The sequence below is a fragment of the Oncorhynchus mykiss genome, chromosome 1 (assembly GCF_013265735.2).
Source record: "Oncorhynchus mykiss isolate Arlee chromosome 1, USDA_OmykA_1.1, whole genome shotgun sequence".
NCBI lineage: Eukaryota > Metazoa > Chordata > Actinopteri > Salmoniformes > Salmonidae > Oncorhynchus > Oncorhynchus mykiss.
The window spans coordinates 60,180,166-60,207,453 of record NC_048565.1 but is presented as its reverse complement, the minus strand read 5'-3'; the positions used below and the strand labels follow the sequence as shown (position 1 = coordinate 60,207,453).

The following is a 27,288-nucleotide window of genomic DNA, read 5'->3' as shown; positions in this document are numbered from 1 at the left end:
TGTCAGTGATGTCAGATTAGGATGGACTAGATAGCCATTAGTCACATGTAAAACAATGACATCACCATTTTGAGTGCTACATTAGTATCAGATGGGGGAGGACAGATTGAGAACTAATACTAAGTGTTCAAAACTGACATCTGTGCCCATAGCATGAACCAGCCATTTCCCCCCTCACTGACCAGAGATGAATATGGACTTTCTCATCCCGTCAGACTTAAGACTCCATTAGAGGACACTGCCTTGACTCGTGAGAGGACAAGTAGATTAAGACAGAAACAAAGAGGGGACGAGCATCTCACCTCTTCCTGGGTGGAGAGCAAGATCTAGACTGAGAAGAAGAGGAGTGAAAGTCAGACTCCGAGTCAGTAGAACAAGGGCTGGAGGAATGGTGGATTCTCCTTTTCCTCTCGCGTCCTCCCTTTTCTTCCCTGGGGCTGGGGGAGCAGGTAATGTTGTGGCCCCGGTAGGATCTCCCTTTCTTGGGACTCATCTCCAGGGCACCAACCTGTTGCTCCTGCCTGGTGGGAGAAGCGTCAGGGGTACCCAGCACAGAGCTAGTCCTATCAGTCCTTACATCCAGGGGTAGGGGAGCCTGCTGGGTCTTCGTACACAGGGCAGGAATGAGGGTCTGGAGTGAGGGGGCAGGGATCCTCTGGGGTGCCCTGGTAGTGGTGCTGCCAAGCGGCTCGATGGTCCTGATGGTGATGGCTGCTTGCTGTTTGACATTCCAGCGCTTGCCTGGCTCTTCAGCAATAGCCACAGGCTCCTTCTGAGGGAGGCAGTAGTCGTGGTCTGAGAAAGCCAGGGTGAGAGCCACCGTGTTGGGGGTGGGAGTTATAGGGGGGCTGGGAGGCTTGCTTCGGAGCTTGTTGGCGGGCAGGGGCCGCGCGTTGATCTGGATGGCCTTGGAGGGCGATGGTTTGGGGGTCTCAGCCACTCGGTTCTTCCCAAGGAGTGCCACAGGGACCAAGGGCTTCCACATCTGGTGAGGAGGAGTAGCTGGAGGGGTCAGACCTAGGAGACGGGGACAGAGAGTAGTCCACTACTGTTAAATCTGAAGCAGAATAACTAACTAGACCACAATAATGGATGTCAAGCATTTTACCAGGAGATACAGACCGGTGTTCCAATTACTGAATGAGTGACAGCAATTTATCTTTAGGGTGTTAACCTCTGACATGTTTTTAGTATGTTAGTGTATAGGGCGGCAGGTAAACTAGCAGTTAGTGTTTGACCTACAACCGAAAGGTAGCTGGTTCGAAGACCAGAGCAGGGCACTTAAACCCAATTTGCTCCAGGGGTACCATACTACTATGACTGATGCTGTAAAACATTTCATTGTGCCTATCCATTGTGTGACAATAAAACATGTTTTTTTATTTTTATTATTAGCATTAGCATCGTACAGGCTGAATGGTTTATGATTAGCATTAGTAGCGTACAGGGCCCAGTTTCCCCATAGCAATGGAACTTAGGCTTCCGAGTGTTTTAACGATGCATTGTTCCTACAACGGCCGAAGATGTAGCATGCATTTCCCAAAACCATGGGAAAATAAAGTTAGTTAAGTGGATAGAGCATGCATCAATACCGATAGGCTCGAAAGGCAGCGCCTGCTCTCTGATCAGCTTTATCCATTCTAATCTTACCTTAATATTAGAATTAACCCACAATACTAACGACGGATCAGCTCCTAGAGATATCGCCTATGGCAGCAAATATCAACTTCGTAGTTATCGGCAGTCAGACAGATCATCTTGATTCTATGTTTAGCGGAGATTTGTGCATGAAGTGACGCGGTAGGGGGAAGAAAAAAATATATACCTAACAACGCACTTAGCCGTTCTACGAGTGGTCGAAAGCAGTCGGTATATACTAACTGTTTTCAAGTGCGACTTTCCTAATGATTGTTAAATCTCCCAAAAGTTTGCAAAACTATGTTCCTACGAAGGTTTGAATTATGAACTTAGCCTTAAGATGTTTTGGGAAACTAGGCCCCGGCTGATTGGTGTGCGATGAGCATTAGCAGTGTACAGGGCGATTAATACACTTAAAATCCTGGCGTTGCATAAATCATGCTCTACCAACTGAGCCATGTATGACCATTGGTGTATGACTAGCATTAGCAATGTACAATCAGCATTACAGTGTACAGACTGATTGGTGTGTGACTAGCATTGTACTGGGCGTTTGGGATTCCACTAGATTTCAGCCACAAAGTCAAAATTGTCTATATGGGGGAGAAAAAAATGAAAAAGGCTTTGGTCACAATTTAAGGTTAGTCATAAAGTTAGCATTGTGGTTAGGTTTAAAACCGATTTTGACAGGTTACATTTTAGAAATAGACCGGGTTTATGACCGTGGCAACTAGTGACGACTGGGTGATTGGTTTATGATTAGCAGAATACAGTTAGCATTAGCAGCTGACAGGGTGCTTAGTACCGTAGCTCTTACCTGCAGTGCTTGCCAGGTCATGTGTGCCGACTCTCTCCACAACTGTCCTGTCACATGGCCGCTCCACACTACAATAGAAACAAAAACACACACTTGAACACTGCATTATTGAACAGGTACACTTCTAAGATGAAGTGTAAGGCTATGCCCAGAAGCCACACGGACTACGACAGTAGAACAATTGGGTTGCTGGGGAAAAAAAGATTGTTTTTGGATTTAAAAAAAACAAACTAAATGGTGGATCCCTTGGCCCATTGTGTGGTCAGACAAAGGTCTTCAGTGTGCGGTAGGTCTCAAGATAACACATACATACAAAGTACCCACACGCACCCAGAGCAGCATGGGGCTGTAGGGTAACTCACCTAGAGTTTCCTACAGCTGCTGCTCTACCAGAGACCTCCAGAACATACTGCTCCTCTTTAGCTGGAGAGAGGGAAGAGAAGGAATGAGTAAAATCAAGGGAAGGAGGAGAGGTCAGTAGAGTAACATGCTCACCTTTCACCAACACATTCATAGGCATTCGTTTCCATGATAACATTTTGATTTTGGGCTAGATCTACACATTTCAGCCATTATGCTAGGTAGGCCTGGACTAGTCAGTGGCAGTGCCAACACACACACACACACACACACACACACACATCTGGCCAGTTGTTCTAGCTGGGGCCTGTACATCCAGCCGGACAAAGGCAGTGGTCAAAGTTAAATGGATCTGCGGACAGGGCAGAATTCCAGCTCAGTGGACATGTCTGCATAGCAGCCACCCTGACTATGCAGCACCTTATTTTAAAGGCACAGTAGCAATAGTATCAAATGTGAACCCAATTTCCCCCCCTTGTAGGGCTGGACAAAATGGCCAAAATATAATATATTCAAAGATATCTATGACTATATTTTTCATAGTAAGACAGTAACAGGTTTTTGAATAATTAAAAAGGCAAACTCCACCCACGTAACTTGCAAAATGCATCATGAGATGGCAAATTTTTGTATTTTGAAAGTTACATTCCACCTTAACTAGATTTCTGACATGCAAAACATTTGGGGAATATCAACAATTGACTAATGAAAACATAACAATTTGGGTGGACTTTTCCTTTAAGTTCTAAATAGCAGTAGTTCAGGACCCTGGGGTGGCAACAAAATTTCAATGGGGCTTTCGCCCCGCTGAACAGTATAAAATAAATCTAACTTCAACCAAAAATCAACATTTCTGTTGTAACTTGCACTGTTCCCACATAGGGCTGCATGATAGATATGGACAAACAATCTAGACCGAGTTTATTGGTGAACTGCTGTAAATCATGGAAAGGTAATTGTAAAATCTGATGGAAAATAATGGGCAGCACTTTGGTTATATTGTTGTTTGACAGAGAGGAAGTGTGCCAGGGTAGGAAGCAAAATCTTGGTCAGTGTTTAACAGGGGACCACACACACACGAGAGATTACTGCTACCGAGGATTCCTTTTTCCAAGCTATACGGAGGGTGCTCTAGCAAACAAACAGCAAAGACCTGAGGACACCAACCAACCTGGAACTGAGTGAGTAGTGTTGTCTAATGCTATTTTGAAATCAAAGAAAGAACATAAAAACATTACAATATACATTGCTCAAAAAAATAAAGGGAACACCCCCCAATAAAGGAGTGGTTCTGCAGGTGGTGACCACAGACCACTTCTCAGTTCCTATGCTTCCTGGCTGATGTTTTGGTCACTTTTGAATGCTGGCGGTGCTTTCACTCTAGTGGTAGCATGAGACGGAGTCTGCAACCCACACAAGTGGCTCAGGTAGTGCAGCTCATCCAGGATGGCACATCAATGCGAGCTGTGGCAGGAAGGTTTGCTGTGTCTGTCAGCGTAGTGTCCAGAGCATGGAGGCGCTACCAGGAGACAGGCCAGTACATCAGGAGGCGTGGAGGAGGCCATAGGAGGGCAAGAACCCAGCAGCAGGACCGCTACCTCCGCCTTTGTGCAAGGAGGAACACTGCCAGAGCCCTGCAAAATGACCTCCAGCAGGCCACAAATGTGCATGTGTCTGCTCAAACGGTCAGAAACAGACTCCATGAGGGTGGTATGAGGGCCCGACGTCCACAGGTGGGGGTTGTGCTTACAGCCCAACACCGTGCAGGACGTTTGGCATTTGCCAGAAAACAACAAGATTGGCAAATTTGCCACTGGCGCCCTGTGCTCTTCACAGATGAAAGCAGGTTCCCACTGAGCACGTGACAGACGTGACAGAGTCTGGAGACGCCGTGGAGAACGTTCTGCTGCCTGCAACATCCTCCAGCATGACCGGTTTGGCGGTGGGTTAGTCATGGTGTGGGGTGGCATTTCTTTGGGGGGCCGCACAGCCCTCCATGTGCTCGCCAGAGGTAGCCTGACTGCCATTAGGTACCGAGATGAGATCCTCAGACCCCTTGTGAGACCATATGCTGGTGCGGTTGGCCCTGGGTTCCTCCTAATGCCAGACAATGCTAGACCTCATGTGGCTGTAGTGTGTCAGCAGTTCCTGCAAGAGGAAGGCATTGATGCTATGGACTGGCCCGCCCGTTTCCCAGACCTGAATCATTTGAGCACATCTGGGATATCATGTCTCGCTCCATCCACTAACGCCACGTTGCACCACAGACTGTCCAGGAGTTGGCGGATGCTTTAGTCCAGGTCTGGGAGGAGATCCCTCAGGAGACCATCCGCCACCTCATCAGGAGCATGCCCAGGCGTTGTAGGGAGGTCATACAGGCACGTGGAGGCCACACACACTACTGAGCCTAATTTTGAATTGTTTTAAGGACATTACATCAAAGTTAGATCAGCCTGTAGTGTGGTTTTCCACTTTAATTTTGAGTGTGACTCCAAATCCAGACCTCCATGGTTTAATACATTTGATTTCCATTGATAATATTTGTGTGATTTTGTTGTCAGCACATTCAACCATGTAAAGAAAAAAGTATTTAATAATAATATTTCATTCATTCAGATCTAGGATGTGTTATTTTAGTGTTCCCTTTATTCTTTTTGAGCAGTGTATTTTACTTTATAGGGACTGAATGCAGCCAAGCTTGCTAGGACAGATCCGATACAACTGTTGTTCAAGAAATCGGCGTCCAGAAATAAGCCTCTCCCAAGTGGGTGACACCTACTCCCGTTGCCTGAAACTGGTGCTTGGATTCCACCTGGCAATTTGCTCACAGTCTGATTTGCTGGTTTTCAGCATTACCTCAAAAGCTCTTTGTTGACAATTGCTGGGTTCTATTGTCCTCCATCAGCACCGGACTGTACCCTAGTTGCCCAAAGCTCTCTGCTGGCCCCTTACACTAGCTCTGAATGTGTCCTGCTAGGTGACCGAAACTGGGATATGCTTAAACCACCTGACCAAGTCCTAAAGCAAATGGGTCCCCGTAAATCTTTCGCAGATTACCAAAATCACACATGGTATGGCTCCCAATACCCAGAAAAGGCTACTCAATGTTATCCTCACAAATATCCTCTGGTGTTTTCTGTAATGACCTTAATGGTGACTGCCTGCAGGGAGAAAATGAGTCTGAGGTGTTAAAAAGGAGCTCCTGAAACTTGACCCCCCACCCCCCCAAAAAAACATCTGGCTCAGATCTTTTAGACCCTTTTATAGTCCCGTACACCTTTAAATTCTTTCTCTGCCCTTAACCTTGTTCTGAACACCTCCAAAACAGAAGGTCAGAGAAAGCTTGTTGGACACTAAAAGCTTTTGAGTGTTTAACACAAAATCCAGGGAGGGGCCAGCTGAGTATAAGACAATCTGCGTATAAATGTTCCTACTGCCTGAGCTATGTTGAAGTAAATTAAGAAAAGCGTGGGGCCGAGGTTTGGTAAGAAGAACAAACCCTCAGGAGGTAGTAGTCACACCTGTGGGGAGAGGGGCGGAGCTTGAGGTAGTCACCTCATACAAGTACTTGGGGGTATGGTACACTGTCCTTCTCTCAGCACAAAGCTGCAGGCTAAAGTTAAATCTAGACCTGGTTTCCTCTTTCGTAATCGCTCCTCTTTCACCCCAGTTGCCAAAACCAACCCTGATTCAGATATGCTAGATTATGGAGACAATTCATAGATTGGCAGGTAAGGGAGCTTGAGTGCCTAGATGGGCTTTACCATTCGGCTATCAGATTTGCAACCAGTTCTCCTTATAGGACACATCACTGCACTCTTCACTCTTCTGTAAACATCACTCTTCTGTAAACTGGTCATCTCTGTTTACCCGTCGCAAAACCCACAGGTGTATGCTTATTTATAAAACCCTCTTAGGCCTCACTTCCCCCCCCTACCCGAGATGCCTACTGCAGCCCCATCATCCACCTGCCAGTCACATTCTGTTAAAAGGTCCCCACAGCACACATCCCTGGGTCACTCTTCTCAGTTCGCTGCAGCTAGAGACTGGAACAAGCTGCAAACATTCAAACTGGACAGTTCTTCCTCTTCATTTAAATTTTTACCTTGTCAGCTCGGGGATTTGATCTTGCAACCTTTCGGTTACTAGTCCAACGTGCTAAACACTAGGCTATGTACTGACAGTTGTGGCTGCTTTGCGTGATGTATTGTCTTTACCTTCTTACCCTTTGTACATAATGTTTGTACCATGTTGTCATCTTGTGTTGCTACCATGCTGTGTGATCTTTAGGTCAATGTAGCGTTGTCTCGTGGTGGTGCGTTGTGTCCTATATTCTTTATTTTTAGTCCCAGCCTGTCCCCGCAGAAAGCCTTTTGGTTGGCCGTTATTGTAAAAAATAATTTAACAGACTTTCCTAGTTAAAAAAATTATAAAATACATTACATGTTGCTTGCTAGCTCTCTAACTAAACATTCATGCTTGGCCTATTCCGCTGATTGTGCAATGGTATCTTCTAAAATCATGCTGCTCTAGGCCTACACCAGCACTTAAAATCACACTATTAGCTAGCTACGTTTACATTTGGCTAACAATATTTACTTTAGCCACAACATGTTAAGAAAAGAAAGCCTTTTGCAGACTTAAGAGATACACAAACTACTTTGAACAAAAATAAAAAGGCAATATGAAACAATTCAAAGATTTCACAGTTCATAAGGAAATAGTCACAGTTCATAAGGAAATATGTCAATTGAAATAAATTCATTAGGCTGTAATCTATGGATTTCACATGACTGGGAATAGAGATATGCATCTGTTGGTCACAGATGCTTAAAAAAGAGTTAGAGGCGTGGTCTCCTTTATGCATCGAGTGAATCAGGCTGTTGATTGTGTCCTGTGGAATGTTGTCCGACTCTTCAATGGCTGTGCGAATTTGCTGGATATTGGTGCGAACTGGAACACGCTGCCGTACACATTGAGCCAGAGCATCCCAAACATGCTCAATGGGGACATGCCTGGTGAGTATGCTGCCATGGAAGAACTGGGCCATTTTTCAGCTTCCAGGAATTTTGAACAAATCCTTGCGACACTGGGCCATTCATTATCATGCTAAACCATGAGGTGATGGCGGCAGATGAATGGCTCGACAACGGGCTTCTGGATCGCGTCACAGAATCTGAGTATTCAAATTCATCCATAAAATCTAGTACAGTTGAAACAGACTCCTCCGTGAAGAGCACACTTCCCTAGCCATCTAAGGTGAGCATTTGCCTGGCGAGACAAGCATGCAGAGGAGCTTCAGTTTGTGCAGAAATTCTTTGGTTGTGCAAACCTAGTTTCATCAGCTGTCCGGGTGGCTGGTCTCACACCAACCGTCCCGCAGGTAGAGCCAGATGGAGGTTCTGGGCTGGCATGGTTACACATGGTTTATGGTTGAGGCCAGTTGGACGTACTGCCAAATTCCTTAAAACGATATTAGAAGCAACTTGTGGTAGAGAAATTAACAGTACATTCTCTGCCAACAGCTCGGGTGTCAGCATGCCAAATGCACGCTCCCTCAACTTGAGACATCAATGGCATTGTGTTGTGTGACAAGTGTACATTTTAGTGGCCTTTTATTATCCCCAGCACAAGGTGCACTTGCGTCATGATCATGCCATTTAACCAGCTCCTTGATATGCCACACCTGTCAAATTGATGTATTATCTTGGCTAAGGAGAAATGCTCACTCACAGGGATGTAAACAAATGTGCACAAAATTTGAGAAATAAGCTTGTGCATATGGAAAAATTGTAGTGTTATATCAGTTCATGAAACCAACACTTAACATGTTGCATTTATGTTTTTTTCTGCAGTGTAATCGTGTAATTATACAATGCTTGGAAGCAGCATCGGTGTCACCGACATCTCGTTTCTTCTGACCATGCAGACTGAACGGCAAGTGAAGTGCTCGTGACTCCGTAGTTGAGCAACATGCTCCCCTTGAGTGATGGGGCAGGGCTACGACATGCAGGAGAACAGGGTGAGACTCGACTTGCAGGAAGCAAACAGTAAACTATAAAAATTGACATATGCGATGGAGTTGGGCATCACATTTAACAAACCATATGTTGAAAAACCATTATAGAAAACACGGTAAAACCCAAACCGGTCAGCGCATCAATAACGTTATATAGTTAAATAGGTATAACGCCTAGCCCTACCCCTTTGGGGAAAATAAATGACCGCCTCATTAAAAGGTTAGAACATCAAAATCCATCTCCTGAAACAGCCATAGCCCATGTTAACAACTTTCACCTCAATGTTCGAACTTGAATACCAATGCTTTCTAACTCGAAGTGGGCACTTAACTAGATAAGACTTACCATGTTCATTATTCACATGCAGAATACATCACAAATCATGTAACCAAACATGAACTCAGAACTAGGGATGGGCGTTTGAAAGAAAAGTAATACTCAAATAATGGGGGGGGGGGGGGGACTGATATCCAGAATACATGATTTTATTTTTATTTTTTTTACTTCTGTTTTTAACCTGAGCACAACGGGAGAGACTCCAGCTCTGCTGCTGCGGGGGAAGGACCGGATGGTGTGTGAGAAATGCGAGTGGAGCTGACAGGAGGGAAATAGACATGCAGCTATGCCAGCTCGTCAAAGACTAGTTAAACTGGCTAACTTGCAGCAGCCACAATGTTATTCATCATCCCATTTGACAGTGCCCACCTTGACTGCGTCAAATCGGCGTAACCTCAAGAAGCTAGCTAGCTAGCTAGCTAAACTAGCCAGGCTATATATTGCTGTGCTTTCTCCTTAACTCATATCACAGCCTACCTGCTGGTTGCTTGTTGTTGTAGCTACATTTTTATACCATCATTTAAATTCCACCTTGCATTGTAGTAGTGATCACTTCATTTGAAACAGGCTACATGCATGAAGGCTGAGGCGCACATTATAGGCTACTACATTCTAAAAGTTGTTTTATTTAATAAAACAAGTCCTGGTATATCCTAATATGTAACATCAAATGGATATTTTAAATCAAAGAAAATGAGTGTCAATCCACAATGAAGACCCATCTAGATAAGCAAAAACATTGAAACCGCTGCTACGCCAAGCTACTTACCTGCACCAAAACATTGAGCACATTGCAGATGGACCTGCAACGTCCAATGTTTGTCAGCCTTCAACTTCGTACGGTGCCCGTTCTTAACCGCAGGAGTCTTGGCACGCAAATCCTCCACCCACCCCATACAGGGCCAGAGATAGCCCTGCAACCCTACACGCCACTTCCCTCCACTATACAGTCCAGTGAAAGTGATCCTGGTGACAGATTTAGTCTAGTACTACTGAACTGGCGGACCCACTGAGCTGTTAGCTAACATCTGACTTGCTGTTGGCTAACACCAAAACCATTAGGCCCACTAGCATGCTCGAGGAGTAAGGGCTACGTGGATTATATTTTCAGCGAGGAAGAATCAACCATTAATGCAAAATTCCCAACTTTTCTAACAGACTGTCTTGTTCAATAAACAGTGGGTTATTCGTTATAGATTAACTAATGCCAAAGAAACACGGAAATGTGAAAGAAATGTAGACTGAAGAAATTTGTCAGTCATTTTTTATAACTGTGTCCCCTACAGCCAGAGAGAACGCATGTGTCAATACTCAGTATCACTCACCTTGAGTCTCTTCAAACTGCTCCAGCAGGCTGGTGAGGTCAGCAGCTTCAATACCTGTGAGATAACAGAACCACTCAGTACTATACCAATAAACCACAAACTGTGGCAAGGCTAAACACATTTAAGCAACAAGAGGATCAGTACAGTAGTATATGTCCAGTATGTCCACTCACCAATTTCACTGGTGAATGCCTCTATCAGCTCCTGAGTAGGGCTCTTGGCTTTGGGGGCCTCCTGGGCTGTAGTACACCTCACTGCAGGTTTGGAGGACTGGGTGGTGGAGGGTTTGGCTGGGGTAGACCCAGGAGTGACTGTAGGCAGCTCAGGCATCTTAGGCCGGGGCAGAGTAACTACTACTCCCTTCTGGAGAGTAGTAGCCACCTTCAAAGGAGGGGTAGGTTTCTGAACAGAAACAGCAGCAGCGTTGGTGGTGCAGTTGAAAGTTTTCTCAAGTAGAGCACCAGCGACAGGGGTTGGTTTTTGGGCTATAGTAGCAATTAGGGCGGGCCTGTTGGCAGCTGTAGTGGTTTTAGAAGAGGCTCCACTGGAGCTCTGAGATTTGATAAGGACCACAGTCTTGGAGGGTAGCTGGGACTGGAGCAGGGGGTTCGTGAGTGCAGGATGGGGGGCCTGGGGTATATTACGCTTCACAAAAGGGTTCTGGGGTGGTGGGGGTACTACACTCACAGTACTGGATGAAGGCACAACGGAGATGGGGGATTGGCTAGCTTTAGCTGGCTGTTGAGTAGGAACAGCCGCTTGCTGGGGAGGGGTTATAGGGGATGCATTTGCACTAGAAGCCTTGCTTGGGGAAGATGATTTGGAGGCCAGCATGTAAGCAGGAGGCACAAGCAGAGCTTCAGGTGTAGGAGGTGCTCCTGGTCCCATGGGCTGCCAGGCCGCTTTCACCTCCACCTCAGTTTTCCCTGGGGAGGGGTGGGGGCGACGAGGGTCTCTGGAAGAGGGGATGGGGAGGCAGGGGATAGGGGGCAACTCGGTAGGGGCATCAGGGAGGCTGGGCCACTTGGTGCTCTGGTCCTCTGGTCTCTCTAAGGGGGCCGGTTTCTTCTGCTGCCGCAGCAGCCGGTACTGCTGGAGGGACAGGGGCTTAGGCTTGGGCTCAATAGCCTGGGAGGCCTTAATGGGCTTGGGGATCACCTGGGGGGCCGCTAGAGAGGCACTGTTGGACTGCATTATTGCCTGGGGGGCCACTGACACAGGTCGTTCACTTGGGTTAAGCGCCTGGGGTGCTGCAGGGTTGATTGTCATTGCCTGGGGGGCTGTTGGGTTAGCTGCAGAAGCTAGAAGGCTTTGAGGCTTCTCGCAGCCTGTGGCTGTTTGGGGGAGTTTCTTTGGGGTCATAGTCACTGGCAACAGGTCAGAGGCCATGACCTTCAACACATGGTCTGAGGCGGGGATGACCTTAACGCTGGGGTGTGTGGATAGTGTTAAGGTTGTGACTTCCACATGGCTCTGTCGCTGTACGTGTTGTGTTTCGCCAGCATGTGTTGCTCTCGTCTTCTGTTTTGGGGCTTCGGGGGCAGCCATAGATATGGCAGAAGAAAACGTCTCTTTGTCCTTTTTCTCTGGTCTGGTCGTCTCTTTGATGGGCTTCCGGGCCGAAGTTTCCTGGGCGGCGCCCCTATGGGACGCGCTCCTCAGGACCCTGCCCTCTGCCTGGGCAGGTTCAGGGGTGACCTCAGCAGGTGAACGCTTCACTTTGTTTTTCCGTTTCTTTTTCCTTCGAGACAGACATCTTTCTACAGTCTCCTCCTTTGGTCTCCTGTAGATAACATTCTCACCACTTGCTTTTGCCCTCAGGGTCTCGGCAGGGTCAGAAGGGCCAGCCACCTTTGCTACGTCATCAACTACGACATCATTCGCCGACTCAGACTCTGGCGTCTCCAACATATCCGCTTCAGAAATTTCATCTGGAACCCTCTGCTCCGCTTTGAATGAGTCTTCTACTCCCGGCAAGGAGAGAGAGAGATGAGCATAAGGGATGCCCATATCTGGGATGGCAAATATAGTCTCGCCATGCTCTCCATGTTCGACCACTTCCAGCAGTATCCCTTCCTCCGCCAGCAGCCGTTCTTCCCCTTCATCCTCCACGCACACTGCCATGCAATAGGGGTGCATGTGTCTGACCAGCTCTCCTAGACTCACTGACATGCTCTCTCCATCCATGTGCTGCTCCAGAGGCAGGCCACCCCAGGTCAGGAGCTCTTGCTCTGGGGACGAGGGTTGTCTGTCTGGGCTCAGGGAGGGAGAACAAGCCTCTGTGTCCTCTTCCTCTCCGTCACTCCTCTGGACAGACTCCTGTGTCCTGGGGAGACTCTAGATAAAGAGAGGGGAAACATTGGGTTAACGTCTGGAGCATTCCTCTGTCCAACTTGAAGGTTTAAAACATCAGCTGGACCACCTGCATCTGCAGACTTTCACACCAGTTAGACTTTTTGGTGTGTCTGCACTTCACCGCAGTAAGTCTCATGATTTCTCTGAAGACTTATGCACATGTCAATATGAAAATGGAGCTAACGCTAGAAACTGTGCTACCTTCCCAGTGGAGAACTGTCGCGTGTTGCAGGGTCTCTCACTCTCTGGAGACGAGTGGGACAAGCAAAGCAGTCTCCTCAGCTACAATATCAGAAGAAAAACACAGGACGAAACAGCGAGTTAGGCATTTACATTTGTTTTTAAAGGCCATTGGAACAGTCACCAGTTTCTTATTTGTTTAGACAGCCCTGCTTCCTAGAGCTGGGTACATCTGAGCCCTACGAAGTACACCACCGTGTATACAGTTATATCTAGGGGTGTAACGGTTCACCAAACCATTGGTACGCATTACAGTTTAGGGTCACGGTTTGGTTTCGGTACAGCGAGAAAATGAAATGACAACAGTTCTTGTAGTTTGTTTATTCAAAGGCCTATTGCAGTCAAGTGATTTTCCTGTGTTTCATATGCACTTCCACATTAGGTTGGAACACTTCAATTGTGAAAAAGACAATGCCCTTTTAGTGTATGAGCCATTTGAAAAGTGTGATGGAGTACTGGTGACACCACCATGCTGTAAATTAGTTAAGCAAGAGTTGTGCGTATATCTGCGGTTATAAATCGCTCCTGTCATTTCTTTGGCCCGGTCAGAGGCAGCTAAGAAAGGCTGCTTGGAGACGAAGCGGTGTTATTTTCCATTTCCGTCTTGCTCCGGTGGTAGAAATAACTGGGATGATGACGGCGTAAATGTGTCAAGATGTTTGAGGTGTTGGTAGTGGCGTATGTTATTCTCGTTGAGCATTGGCGACATACTGTTAACTGCTCTAGGATAGAGAATTGCGTGCCCAAATTAAACTACCTGCTACTCATGCCCAGAAGCTAAGATTCACACATTATTAGTAGATTTGGATGTAAAAAAACACTGAAGTTTCTAAAACTGTTTGAATCATGTCTGACTATAACAGAACTTATTTGGCAGGCAAAACCCCAAGGACAAACCATTCAGTTTTTTTTTTTTTGGTCACTCTTTTCAATGGGCTTTCATTGGGAATCCAGATTTCTAAGGGACCTTCTTGCAGTTCCTATCGCTTCCACTGGATGTCAACAGTCTTTAGAAATTGGTTGAGGTTTTTCCTTTGAGAAATGTAGAAGTAACACTGTTCAGAATGAGGGTAGAGGGAAGTGTACTCTTTGTTAGAGGCGTGTGACCTGAAAGCTGGCTACACTTTGTTTTCCTCCGGTATTGAACACAGTATACCCAGTCTTCAATTTTACCTATTATTTACGTTAACAAATACCTAAAGTTGTAATACAAAAGTAGTTAGAAATGTTTGGACAATGCTTACAGGTAACTTTTGAGATATTTTGTAGTCACGTTGGAACCAGTCTTTTTCTGGATCAAACACACCAAATAAATGGTCATTTTGGATATGGATATATATATATACAGTTTGATATATATATCGATGGAATTAATCGAACAAAAGGACCATTTGTGATGTTTATGGGACATATGAGTGCCAACAGAAGCAGCTCGTCAAAGGTAAGGCATTAATTATTTATTTCTGCGTTTTGTGTCACGCCTGGAGGGTTGAAATATGATGGGCTGTGTTTGTTTGCTTGGGTGCTATCCTCAGATAATAGCATAGTTTGCTTTCGCCGTAAAGCATGTTTTATTATTTTTTAAATCTGACACGTTGGCTGGATTCACAACAAGTGTAGCTTTAATTTGGCATATTGAATGTGTGATTTCATCAGTTTAATTTTTATAGTAATTTATTAGAATTTGGCGCTCTGCATTTTCACTGGATGTTAGCCAGTTGGGACGCTACCGTCCCACATATCCCAGAGAGGTTAATATTCTATCCAAAACTGTCCATCGGCGTTGTAATCTACTGGGAAGCCAAAATGTTCCAAACTGGAGATTTAAACGATGGAGAATCCTCGTTCATTGGCCCCACCACAGGCCATTGTAAAGTACAAGTTCCTGGCTGCACCTCACAAAATGACAGTTTGAAATGCGGATTACGACGCGTTTGTAGCTCTCCTGTCAATGTTGAGTAAGGATGCTCACCTGACTATACATAAGTAGTCTTAGGCTACTTGGCGTCACGAAAATGTAGGCTTATAAATGTGCCTATTTGGGGGATATGATAGTATTTCTGATTGAAAAGTTCAATAGTGGTGGTGAGTTAAGTAATTTGTTCTTCACCTCAAACCGCAAGTTAACAAAGTCTGTCTTTACATGTTCAGAGTTGTGCAGCATGTCAAATAGGGATAAGTTCAGTTTGTATGTGGGACTCACCGGAGAGTGTTCCCGGCCTTTCTGGCCAGTCAGTAAATCAGAGTCTGGCAGTGTGTCGAAGGGGGACAGGTTCTCGTTGTCCACGTTATCCAGGATCTCAGTCAGAGCTGTGAGCAGCGTCGCCTCGTTATCCTCATCAAGTCCAACTTTATTCTGAGAAAAATATATTTTTAAATACATTTTCACAATTCAGTTAAATTTGAACTATTATACAGTTAGCAAAAAGTTAAATTACATAAGTGGCTCTGGTCAGAAGTAGAGCACTATATAGGAAACAGGAAGCGATTTGAACTATGTTCTGAGCCTTACCTCTCCTGTGGTTGTATCCTCAAATATGGACAGTATGGAGGGGTCCAGACAGCACAGGGCCTCCAGAGCTTCTCCTGTCTCCAGCTCCAGACTGTCACTAGACAGGCCCCCATGGAGGATCACCGCCTGATGGGGAGAAACGGGGAGAGTATGGGTCAGTAAGCCTGAAGAACCAAAACCCAACAAGTCAAAGCGATCCGAAATCGACCACTTGCGCCAACACCCGTACAAGTTGTAACTCATATTTGATGCATTGTTTAACTTCTTATGGCTGGGGGCAGTATTGAGTAGCTTGGATGAATAAAGTGACCAGAGTCACTAGAGTAACTACTCAGTCCCAGAAGCTAAAATATGCATATTATTAGTAGATTTGGATAGAAAACACTGACATTTCTAAAACTGTTTGAATGATGTCTGAGTATAACAGAACTCATATGGCAGGCAAAAATCCAAGAAACATTTCCCACTTCCTGGTTGGATTTTAAAGTTGGTTGGTTCTCATGTCTTTGCCTATCCAATAATGTCTATGGGGTCATATTGCACTTCCTAAGGCTTCCACTAGATATCAACAGCATTTAGAACCTTGTTTCAGGCACCCGTGAGGGGTAGCTGTGTTCCTTTTCCTTTCTAAAGACAATTCTCTGGTTGAAACATTGAAGATTAATGTTAAAAACATCCTAAAGATTGATTCTATACATCCTTTGTCATGTTTCTACGACTGTAATGCAATTAGACTTTGACTGGCCTGCGCTCGTGAATTTGGATTTGTAACTAAACGCATGAACAAAGAGGTATTTGGACATAAATTAACTTTATCAAACACTTGTGGAACTGGGATTCCTGGGAGTGCATTCTGATGAAGATCAAAGTTAAGTGAATATGTAATGCTATTTCTGACTTCTGACTCCACAACATGGCGGGTATCTGTATGGTATGTTTTGGTCTCAGCTCTGTACTCAGATTATAGCATGGTGTGCTTTTTCGGTAAAGCTTTTTTGAAATCTGACAGCAGTTGCATTAAGGAGAAATGGATCTAAAATTTCCATGCATAACACTCGTATCTTTTATCAATGTTTATTATGAGTGTTTCTATAAATTGATGTGGCTCTCTGCAAAATCACCGGATGTTTTGGAAGCAAAACATTACTGAACATAACACGCCAATGTAAACTCAGATTTTTGGATGTAAATATGAACTTTATATCAAACAAAACACACGTCTTGTGTAACATGACGTCCTATGAGTGTCATCTGATGAAGATCAAAGGTTAGTGATTCATTTCTCTATTTGTGCTTTTTGTGACTCCTCTTTGGCTGGAAAAATGGCTGTTTTTCTGTGGTGACCTAACAATCGTTTGTGGTCACTGGTGGGATTAACAAGATTACCTTTAAAACCGTATAAAATACATGCATGTTTGAGGAATTTTAATGAGATTTCTGTTTTGAATTTGGCTCCCTGCACTGTCACTGGCTGTTGTCATATCATCCCGTTAAGCAATATATCCAGTAGTGATCAATAGCTTCAACTTGCCCTTTGATCGGCTGGGAATGTATTACTTTAACCCGGATCCATTCCTCTCAAACCTACACATGGAGAGCAGGCCTACCACTAATGGCTAAGTATAAAAACATTTACTTAAGTTATGGACACAATTTAGGATCCACGATTTTAAACCAATTGAGATATAGCCTATATTGCAGATGTGAATCTCATTAACCTATTATGGCTGCATCCCTTTGTCCTCAATTTCTGCCTGAAGACATACCCAAATCTAACTGCCTGTAGCTCAGCCCGAGGCAAGGATATGCATATTCTTGGTATCATTTGAATGGAAACATTCTGAAGTTTATGGAAATGTTAATTGAATGTAGGAGAATATAACACAGTAGATCTGGTGGAAGAAAAAAGAGCATACGTTTTCTGTTTTTTATTGTTGTAGTATCATCTTTCACATGTACTAGAATAGCCACACAGTCAGATAGGATGCTGGATATAATTTTGATGGATAACACTAGAGGGCAACTGTAGGTGTGCAAAGTTTCAGACTAATAACGTCAGGAATGGGTGAGCTACGTGACATTTAGCATGAAGTCACCCAGGTGTCCCACACAAGTTGCCGAATTGGTGAAATGACCTATAACTATATACAGCAGTGCAAATAACAATATACAACATATCAAAAAGGAATTCTAACTTTTTTTTTTTTTTTAATATTACAAAATAAATATTTTAAAAAATAATAACAGTCCACCCCTTGGAAGTCACAATCGTCACAATATTTTGCTGCCTGTGCCATGTCCCATAGCAGTCTCTTTCTGATGTAAGGCAAACTGAACAAGTGGTGCATTTCATGCGACACAGAACACAACGACGCCTCCATGCTGTGCCCTTTTGGCCCTGAGGCAGCCATGCCTGCAGTAATGAACTGTGGCATATGAACACCACTGGGGGCACAGGTAGAGCGGGCAGCTTGGCACCGGGGGCTCCCAGTCGGAGTCGCTATCACTGTGAAAGAAAACATTTAAAACATTATTTGTATTGTATGAGCCTTTTATCACATAAAATAAACATATGTATTGTTTAGAGCAGAGGGAACAGTCACTAAGGTGAAGTGCTTTTCCATTCAACTCCGGCCATTGTTGTATATATACACACAAACCAACACACCCCTTGGAAGTCCATTGCAAAAAAAATTTTTTTTAAATGTATAATATATATACATTTTATATTTCATAAAACGGCATTAGCACTTACCCGTCCAGAAGTAAGTCCTGTCCTTGCAGAAACAGCTCCTCAGTTCGTTTGAATCATAACACTCCAAGATTCCTCAAACAAAAAATCTGTCTCACTTTCACTTTAGACTTTTTCGCCTTACCTGATTTATTCGCCATGATATCTTCAATGAAATCGTTGAAACTACAACTTTCCGAAATACAGTGCCGTTTAGGACTTCAAGCTTAACAACTCCCGAGATTAGGCTGGTGTAACCGAAGTGAAATGGCTAGCTAATAGCATTTCAAACATCACTCGCTCGGAGCCTTCTAGTAGTTGATCCCCTTGCTCTGCATGGGTAACGCTGCTTCGAGGGTGGCTGTAGTCGATGTGTTGCTGATTCGAGCCCAGGGAGGAGCGAGGAGAAGGAAAAAAGCTATACTGTTACACTGGCAATACTAAAGTGCCTATAAGAACATAAATAGAAGAAGTCCTATAATAACTACAACCTAAAACTTCTTACCTGGGAATATTGAAGACTCATGTTAAAAGGAACCACCAGCTTTCATATGTTCTCATGTTCTGAGCAAGGAACTTAAACATTTTCTTTTTTACATGGCACATATTGCACTTTTACTTCTCCAAATTGATTTTTATTCATGTATATTAAGTTAAAATAAGTGTTAATTCAGTATTGTTGTGATTGTCATTATTACAAATATATATTTTTTAATCGGACGATTAATCGGTATCAGCTTATTTGGTCCTCCAATAATCGGTATCGGCGTTGAAAAATCATAATCGGTCGACCTTGTAGTTACTACATGATTCCATAGGTGTTATTTCATCGTTTTGATGTCTTCACTATTATTCTACAATGTAGAAAATAGTAAAAATAAAGAAAAACCCTTGAATATGTAGGTGTGTCCAAACTCTTGACTGGTAGTGTATATGTTCACAGGCTGATAAAGGAATGTTGAGACATGTTGGAATACATGTTACATAGCACATATTGCACTTTTACTTTCTTCTCCAACACTTTGTTTTTGCCTTATTTAAACCAAATTGAACATGTTTCATTATTTATTTGAGGCTAAATTAATTTTATTGATGTATTATAATTAAGTTAAAATAAGTGTTCATTCAGTATGGTTGTAATTGTCATTATTACAAATATATATAAAAGTAAGTTTTAAGATCGGCATCGGCTTTTATGGTCCTCCAATAAAATCGGTATCCGCGTTGAGAAATCATAATGGATCGACCTCTAGTGTGAAGCAAAAATCTATGAGTTGTATAGAAAAGTGTGAATCAGGTTTGTGTAGCACATGTGCATGACATTGAGAAACGGGGATGTGTCTGGGACAGGACGCCAGGCCACTGACATTTTCCGTATCGGCATACTTGGTCTGGTACCGTATCATTAGTAAAAGTTTGGTATCGTGTAGGCAGTGTTTCCTCTAAGCTGACGCACCCACCGGCAAATAGCAGTAGCCACCTGCAGAGAGCAGGCGGAATATCAGCCCACCAGGGAGTTGCACAAGATTGAACTTCACTCAACTTTAGAGTTTTCCCTGTTAACACTATCAGCGGTTCGCTTGACTGTGGCTATTGTGATCGAATCGACACAGCTACTTCCAATGCAACATACCGAGAAAAAGAACTATGCAAGAGATTGTTGTAGGCAGAACACGGATTAGGATTCTATAGTACATGACTCAGCCCGTACTCTACAGACCTGTGCCCCATAAACAATCCGTGCTGCAGTAAGCCTATATGCAAATAGACCATTGCCATATATGGAACTGTGCCATTTACTTTGAACTGGACGGTGTTTACAGCTGTGGTTGAGAGCAGATACCCTTAAGATATTAGGGCTCCCGAGTGGCACGGTCTAAGGCACTGCACCTCAGTGCTTAAGGCATCACTACAAACCCTGGTTAGTCACTTCGTCCCCACCTACATGTACAGAACCTCAACCAGCCTGTACCCCCGCACACTGACTAGGTACCGATGCCCCCCTGTATATAGCCTTGTTATTCTTAGTGTTACTTTCTATTTTAGTCTACTTTAAATATTTTCTTCTTGAACTACACAGTTGGTTAAGGGCTTGGCAGTGACCATTTCACGGTAAATTCTACACTTTTTGTATTCGGCGCATGTGACAAATGAAGTTTGAGTCGGTTCGATCCTGGGCTGCATCACAACCGGCCATTAGGCTGGCGCACAATTGGCCCAGCGTCGTCCGGGTCGGGCCAAAGAAGTTTCTTAAACTAATATGCACACACACAAATTGTTATAACTGGTAACGGGGACCTTCAGGCGAGTCGAGGCTTGTGGGTGTCCTAGAGTGAAACTGAGCACTGCGGGGCATTGAAATCGTAGGCCAAGGGTTAGCGGTAAATGTATGATCCATGTATAAAATCTATGTAATGGGGAATTGATAGACAATAACAAAGGGCAAACAATTCACAATTAAGCTGTGAAACAATGAATACGCACTAAACGGCGGGAGAGAGCGCATTCTAGAGGAATGCGCCTTGTGCATCTTAGCCACACTGTGCCATCCCTGCGGCCTCCGCAATGGATTAGTCCACTGAGACGAAACAGACACGCGTTGCACAAATATTTTTTTGCAACTGCGACTTTTTTTAAACACTTGCCTAAATAGGGTCAGCCCTACTATCGTGACAACACTAATGCATATTGGTGAATCGTTACATCCCTAGCCTAGATGAATTCCAGCTACTTCTGAAGCACATGTGCACTAGAAACTGATACTGAATCCTGTAAATGCATTTGTTTATTACAAAATTCAAAAACCTTGATACAAATAGATTGAAAATACAAAAAGTACTTTTTGTAAAAGCACTATTTTCCTTTTGATATGCATTACATAGAAAATTGTACACCGTCTCCAAGTCAAGTTTGAGCTACAACATGCAAGAGATCTGCCATTCAATTATCTCCTTTTCTGTGACACCCAAATGTTTGGATATACTGGTAAAGCTACCAGGTCGTAAGCTAACTACCAACGACTCGAGGAGTTTAATTAAACCACGTGACATGGTTTATGAAAGTAAAATGCTGTCAGCCAATCCGCTATAGCAGGGGTGTACAACTCATTCCATGGAGTGCAGAGGGTCGGCAGGTTTCTCCTTTCAATTAAGACCTAGACAACCAGGTGAGGAGAATTCTTTACTAATTAGCGACTAATTAATCAATCAAGTACAAAGGCGGAGCGGAACCCGCAGACACTCAGCCCTCCACGGAATGAGTTTGACACATGCGCTATAGGAAGACTAGTTCAGCGGGTATCATGGGTCATACCTTTTGAACTAATTGGACCAGAAACCAGTTTTCGCTGGCGCATTCTACAAAGTTACAAATATATGCTCAGTTCTCTGTCATTCAGAAACAGTACAGTGAAGCTTAATCATAGACAAATGTTTAGGCACAATGCTTTTAACTCAGAATTCCAGGTGGCACAGCAAAATATTTAGGAGCATATGCGACAAATAGTCACACCCTGGGACTACCTACACACTAGCACAACAAGGTAATGTTACGCAACAGGACGATGAAGCAGGTTAGGGCTGATTTGATATTAGCAGGACAAACACGACAAGGATAGGAGCCCCGGGGAGAGCATTCCGATGCAAATTACCAACTGCCCCAGAATCTGAAGTTAAAGTCCGGGTGGTGCCTGCGAGAGGGGTACCTGTGTGTCTTTAGAACTAGGACTGGGTGGGAAGTGTGTCTTCTACAGTGAGGCACCCTGACAAGGAATCTGCCTCAGGCAGGGGGTTCACAACATCATATAGCCCAGATGTCAGAATTGCATGTAAACGATCATAAAATCAAACCCACAAACTAAATACCACACAGCACCCAATACTCTGTCCTTTCAAATCAGAAGGCAGTGAGTCACTTATGAAGATCAGTCTCCATCTGAGCTTACCCTGCAGCAGCACAGCCTTAAAGAGGAGAAATCTTTGGAAGCTTTCCAACATACATAATGTTACATTGGGCCAGGCCATCATAGCACTGTAGAGATAAATGTAGCCTAGTATCTAGGCCCCTTGTCCAAGTGTGATGTCCCAAGGAAGAAGGGAAAAAAATAAACATGTTTATCATGGTGAACAGTATGCTGTTCATGTTGGGAGGACAGTGAAGTCTTCAGCAGCAAACAAGATGGATTATATTCATTTAAAAGGTATTCTTATGGCAGGACCTAGACAGTTGTGTTCACTACCGTCCACTTACACAAGACCCACCATCACGTAAAGGGTGCCAGGGACAGACTTGGGCACTTTGCATTCCATTTATGGGGAGAAATCAAATAGGTACATCAACTGCAATAAAATACATACACCTCATTCCTAATCTATAAAGCTGTCGAGTATTTAGGAGAGATAATGTTTGGGCAATCTACCATCTGCAACCCACGTGTCGTTCAGTCCATGCACAAGTAACTGACCCTGCGCAGTAGGAAATGTTGCTACCACGCACCTCGCCCAAAGGGGATCTCCTTCCTCATTACCACGTGTTGCACTACAACAAACGCGGCTCCACTGTAGGAAAGACCGTTGCTACCCTCGTGGATTCCAGACAGGAATGTATTTTATACACATCTGTGCTAATAATTCCTCAAATACAACTCCGTTGTCTGAAATATACACAGACTGGTATGCTTCATGGTTGACCGAGAAAACGTAGCTAGTGCTTTTGGTTTTTAGTGAGTCAACAAGAGAACACCACGTGTTGCTCATGTTAATGAACATGGTAGTGGGAATAATATTACAATCTCATATACAACCTCGGGTTAAAAGAGAAGTGTTGCCAATCGCCCAAAGGTGTGCCATTACTGTCTAAAACAAGGTTGCACGTGTAGCCAGGGGTTCACCCATTACAAACCATTTCTCAAGCCAACGTACCTGCAGCCATTGAACTGTAAAACGAGGTTAACGATCATGTCCAATTTTGTACATTACACTGACAATCTATATACTTCAATTCACGATTTTGCAGTTTCATTGAAAGGTTTACGTCATACATTTACAACCACGTGGGAATGAATCATCTTGAGACAGAATTTAAAGCTAGGCCCAAAATAACATCCGTTAACATGACGCATATAGATTGCCTTTACACGTTTATTCAATCAACACGTTTGGTTATACGATGTTCAAATTGCCAGACATCGACTTGTCACGATTTTATACGGATATCCAGCTAGTTGTCAATGGCCTCATCTTAGCCAAACAATCTGGACAACTCCCTATTAGTCATCCATGTGGTTTTACGTTGACTAAATTCGTACGTTCATAAATGGCCTTAAGATAACTACACTACATGTTCATTGCCTTGTTTGGCCGATATAGTAAACAATTAAATCAAATACTAAATTCAACACATTTAAAGCCAACATTAAAAACACGTTGTCTACAGCTAACCACACATCCGGGCATTATCCCGGCTAGCAATGCGTTACTTAGCTAGCCGGCTACTTCAGAAGGTTTGTATACTAACTAATGCAGCAGTTAACAAAACACCCATGAAAACATTCTACGTATAAATATACCTTAGTTGTAACCTTACCATCTGCTAATAACCATGCCATGATTCGTCTGTGCAGCAGTGATTTTATCCACGTGTCACTTTTTCCCAGCGCATTATTCCCAGCACACGAGACATTCACATACAGCAGAAATACACGCGTGATACCAAATAAAAAACACATAAGTGTCAAATCATTGTACTTTACCTCGTCCAGTGTATTTGTAGAGAAAAAATCCATGTTGCAGGCAGTTAACATCGCCTCGCCTGCTCCCCACCGCGCCGCCATCTTAGCAACAACTCTTGCTCTTTGCGGGGATTTTTTTTATTTTTTTTTATGTGAATCGTGCACTGATGGAACAAGACGGGGCGGGGACACGTGGTATTTTTATTCCCGGCTAAATGATCTATAGGTTCAGAGTTGAACTCCGCCCTCACCGAAGTCTGGACCAATCTATGGCCTGGACCAAAGACCGTTGGCATAAATCACAAAGTGTCCCATACCCAGATGTGCAACATCGTGAGACTTTCGCGAACGCTTGCGTAGCAGACCAGGCCGGGGTTAGGGGGGTATGATATTATTCCTTAGTTTGTTCATATTCTAGAAATCCAAAGGCTAGATTCGAGCCAATGCCTTAAGTATTTGAACATGTCATTGCCCCAACCTTGTGACATACTGACACATTTGCTCCTTTGCACCCCAGTATCTCTACTAGCACACTCATTTTCTGCACATCTATCGCTGAAGTGTTTAATTGCAATATTGTAATTATTTCGCCAATATGGCCTATTTATTGCCTTTATCGCCCTTATCTTACCTCATTTATACACACTGTATATAAACTTTTTATATTGTATTGTTGACTATATGTTTGTTTATTCCATGTTTATTCTATGTTGTTGTTTGTGTCGCACTGCTTTGCTTTATTTTGGCCAGGTCGCGGTTGTTAATGAGAACCTGTTCTCAACTAGCCTACCTGGATAAATAAAGGTGAAATTAAAAATTTAAAAATCGTCAAAAACGACATTATATCGAAGGAGTGGCTTTGACGGCCTGCACATGCGCTAGACTACCCCAACGTCGCCATGATATCGCCTAAAAGAGTGATCGGGGATTTCTGAACAGAAGCAGTTTCTTCATACTCTACCGTTTTTTAAATTATACCTCAGTGGTCTGGCACAGGGATGGCCAACTAAATTGGCGGCCCGCAGATCAATTTCCAAAAACACTACAGTCAATTTTTTTAATAAAAAAAATAATTAATTTGGAACTCAGTCAGGGTCTCAACAAGTTGTGAAAAAGTACTAAATGGTCATACTTGAGTAAAAGTGAAGATACCTTAATAGAAATGATTCATGTAAAAGTGAAAGTCACCCAGTAAAATACTAGTTGAGTAAAAGTCGAAAAGTATTTGGTTTTAAATATACCTAAGTATCAAAAGTAAATGTAATTGCTAAAATATACTTAAGTATTAAAGTACAAGTAAAAGTATACATAATTTGTTGTTCCTTATATTAAGCCTACCAGACGGCACAATTATCTTGTTTTTATTTATTTATGGCTAGACAGGGGCACACTCCAACAATCAGACATCAATTACAAAAAAAGCATGTGTGTTTATTGAGTCCGCCAGATCAGAGGCAGTAGGGATGACCATGGATGTTCTCTTGATAAGTGTGTGAATTTGACCATTCCCTGTGCTGCTAAGCATTGAAAATGTAACGAGTACTTTTGGGTGTCAGGGAAAATGTATGGAGTAAAAAGTACATCATTCTCTTTAGGAATGTAGTGAAGTAAAAGTAAAAGTTGTCAAAAATATGAATAGTAAAGTGCATATACTAAAAAAAACTACTTAAGTAGTACTTTAAAGTATTTTTTACTTAAGTACTTTGCACCACTGGTCTCAGCTTACTGTTAGAATAGTAGAATACACAAGGTGCAAAATGTGTAGAATTGCAGGATATAACTCTCAAACATACATTTCTCTCTCTTGGGTCAAGACTGTGGTCAGTTAAATACTTAGCCTGTGAGGTGGGGGTTCTCCCAACGAAATCTCAGTTAGGGCCCCCTAAACGCTACCCTACTGGTATATTGGATTTAGTTAAGAAAGGTAAGTACTCCACAAATAGATTACACAAATCTAAAAAAATAATCAAATTAACAATTAAAAGGAAATTGGGGTCCGTATCAATTGGGTCAAAATAGAACACAACATCAGTTTTCCAAATAAACATTAAAATTAGTTTCCCTTAAAATAAAGTATTCTAACTCAATCAACAATCTTCTGACATGAGAACAGTCCCCAAATAAATTGTCAATAGTTTCTGGGTCAAAACCACAAAACACACATTTGTCATCAATAGCAATTTTGAGTCTGTGTACAATAATGGTCTTTATAGGGTACACTCTGTGAATTAGTTTATATGATACTTCTTTTAATCTTTTAGATATGCAATATTTTCTAGACAACAACAATAATTTTTCCAGTTTAATTGTCCCAGGGCTGCATTCCAGTATACAGTATTTGAGCAGAAGGCATAGTAACAATTTTGTTTGTGTTTTCCCTACGATTTTTGCTACACATGCCAGCATCCACACACAACCCACCAATTAATTAATATTTGTTAGTAGTTAATACTCTGTTCGATTTAGAAGTGTGGGGTATTATTATTTGGTTTTAGTGTTTTTTTTCCCATGTTAGAAAGGATGCTGTACACAAATTAAAGTTTCTACAGTCAGAGTTTTGGTTGCACACATAAATTATCTTGATTAGAAGAACTGTACTGAAAACCGCAATGTAAATCTGATACAGATAATGTTTGAAATATCTTTAAATGGTGTCTGAGCTATAGGAAAATAAACACTCACTTAATAAGGCTGACTGACCTTTGAACTCTGTTCTGACTTTCTGGTGAGGCATGATCACCCTCACTTGGAAGACAGGGAGACATAGTTTTTTTTATTGGCTATGTAAAGAAAAATAATTAGGAAAACGTTTATAATTTATAAATAGTCCTATGTGTGATTTGGACCACGAGAAGGACAGAGAGAGAGCTGTCTCTATTTTTTTTTTACCATTACCTTATGTGATACAATTATTTCCTTATGGAGTTATCAAGAGATAATTTGATTTGTTATTCTGATTTGTTTCTTTTTGTTGTAGTTGTTTATTATTATTATAATTATTTTAAGTAACCATCCTTTATTTTTCTGTGCGCTGGAGAGGTTCCAATCAACTGAATGCACCATAGTATACGTCAGTCAGAAGCTCTGCCTGGGCAGTCCCAGCAATTGTATTACAGTGCCTTGCGAAAGTATTCGGCCCCCTTGAACTTTGCGACCTTTTGCCACATTTCAGGCTTCAAACATAAAGATATAAAACTGTATTTTTTTGTGAAGAATCAACAACAAG

General features: G+C 43.0%; 1 protein-coding gene across 1 annotated transcript in view; it reads right to left on the bottom strand.

The window, feature by feature from the left end:
• The window catches only part of LOC110526033 (peroxisome proliferator-activated receptor gamma coactivator-related protein 1), a 35,458-nt gene extending 11,219 nt beyond the window's left edge, over positions 1–24,239 (bottom strand). The window contains exons 1-9 of the mRNA XM_021606624.2: positions 24,084–24,239; positions 15,604–15,729; positions 15,295–15,447; positions 13,053–13,133; positions 10,670–12,833; positions 10,497–10,550; positions 2,818–2,878; positions 2,456–2,523; positions 303–1,017 (exon numbers count right to left, since the gene is read on the bottom strand). Of these exons, the coding sequence (XP_021462299.2) occupies positions 303–1,017; positions 2,456–2,523; positions 2,818–2,878; positions 10,497–10,550; positions 10,670–12,833; positions 13,053–13,133; positions 15,295–15,447; positions 15,604–15,729; positions 24,084–24,164 (3,503 nt within the window). The 5' untranslated portion in view covers positions 24,165–24,239. The remainder of the gene's footprint in view (positions 1–302; positions 1,018–2,455; positions 2,524–2,817; positions 2,879–10,496; positions 10,551–10,669; positions 12,834–13,052; positions 13,134–15,294; positions 15,448–15,603; positions 15,730–24,083) is intronic.
• Between the last annotated feature and the right edge of the window lie 3,049 nt (positions 24,240–27,288).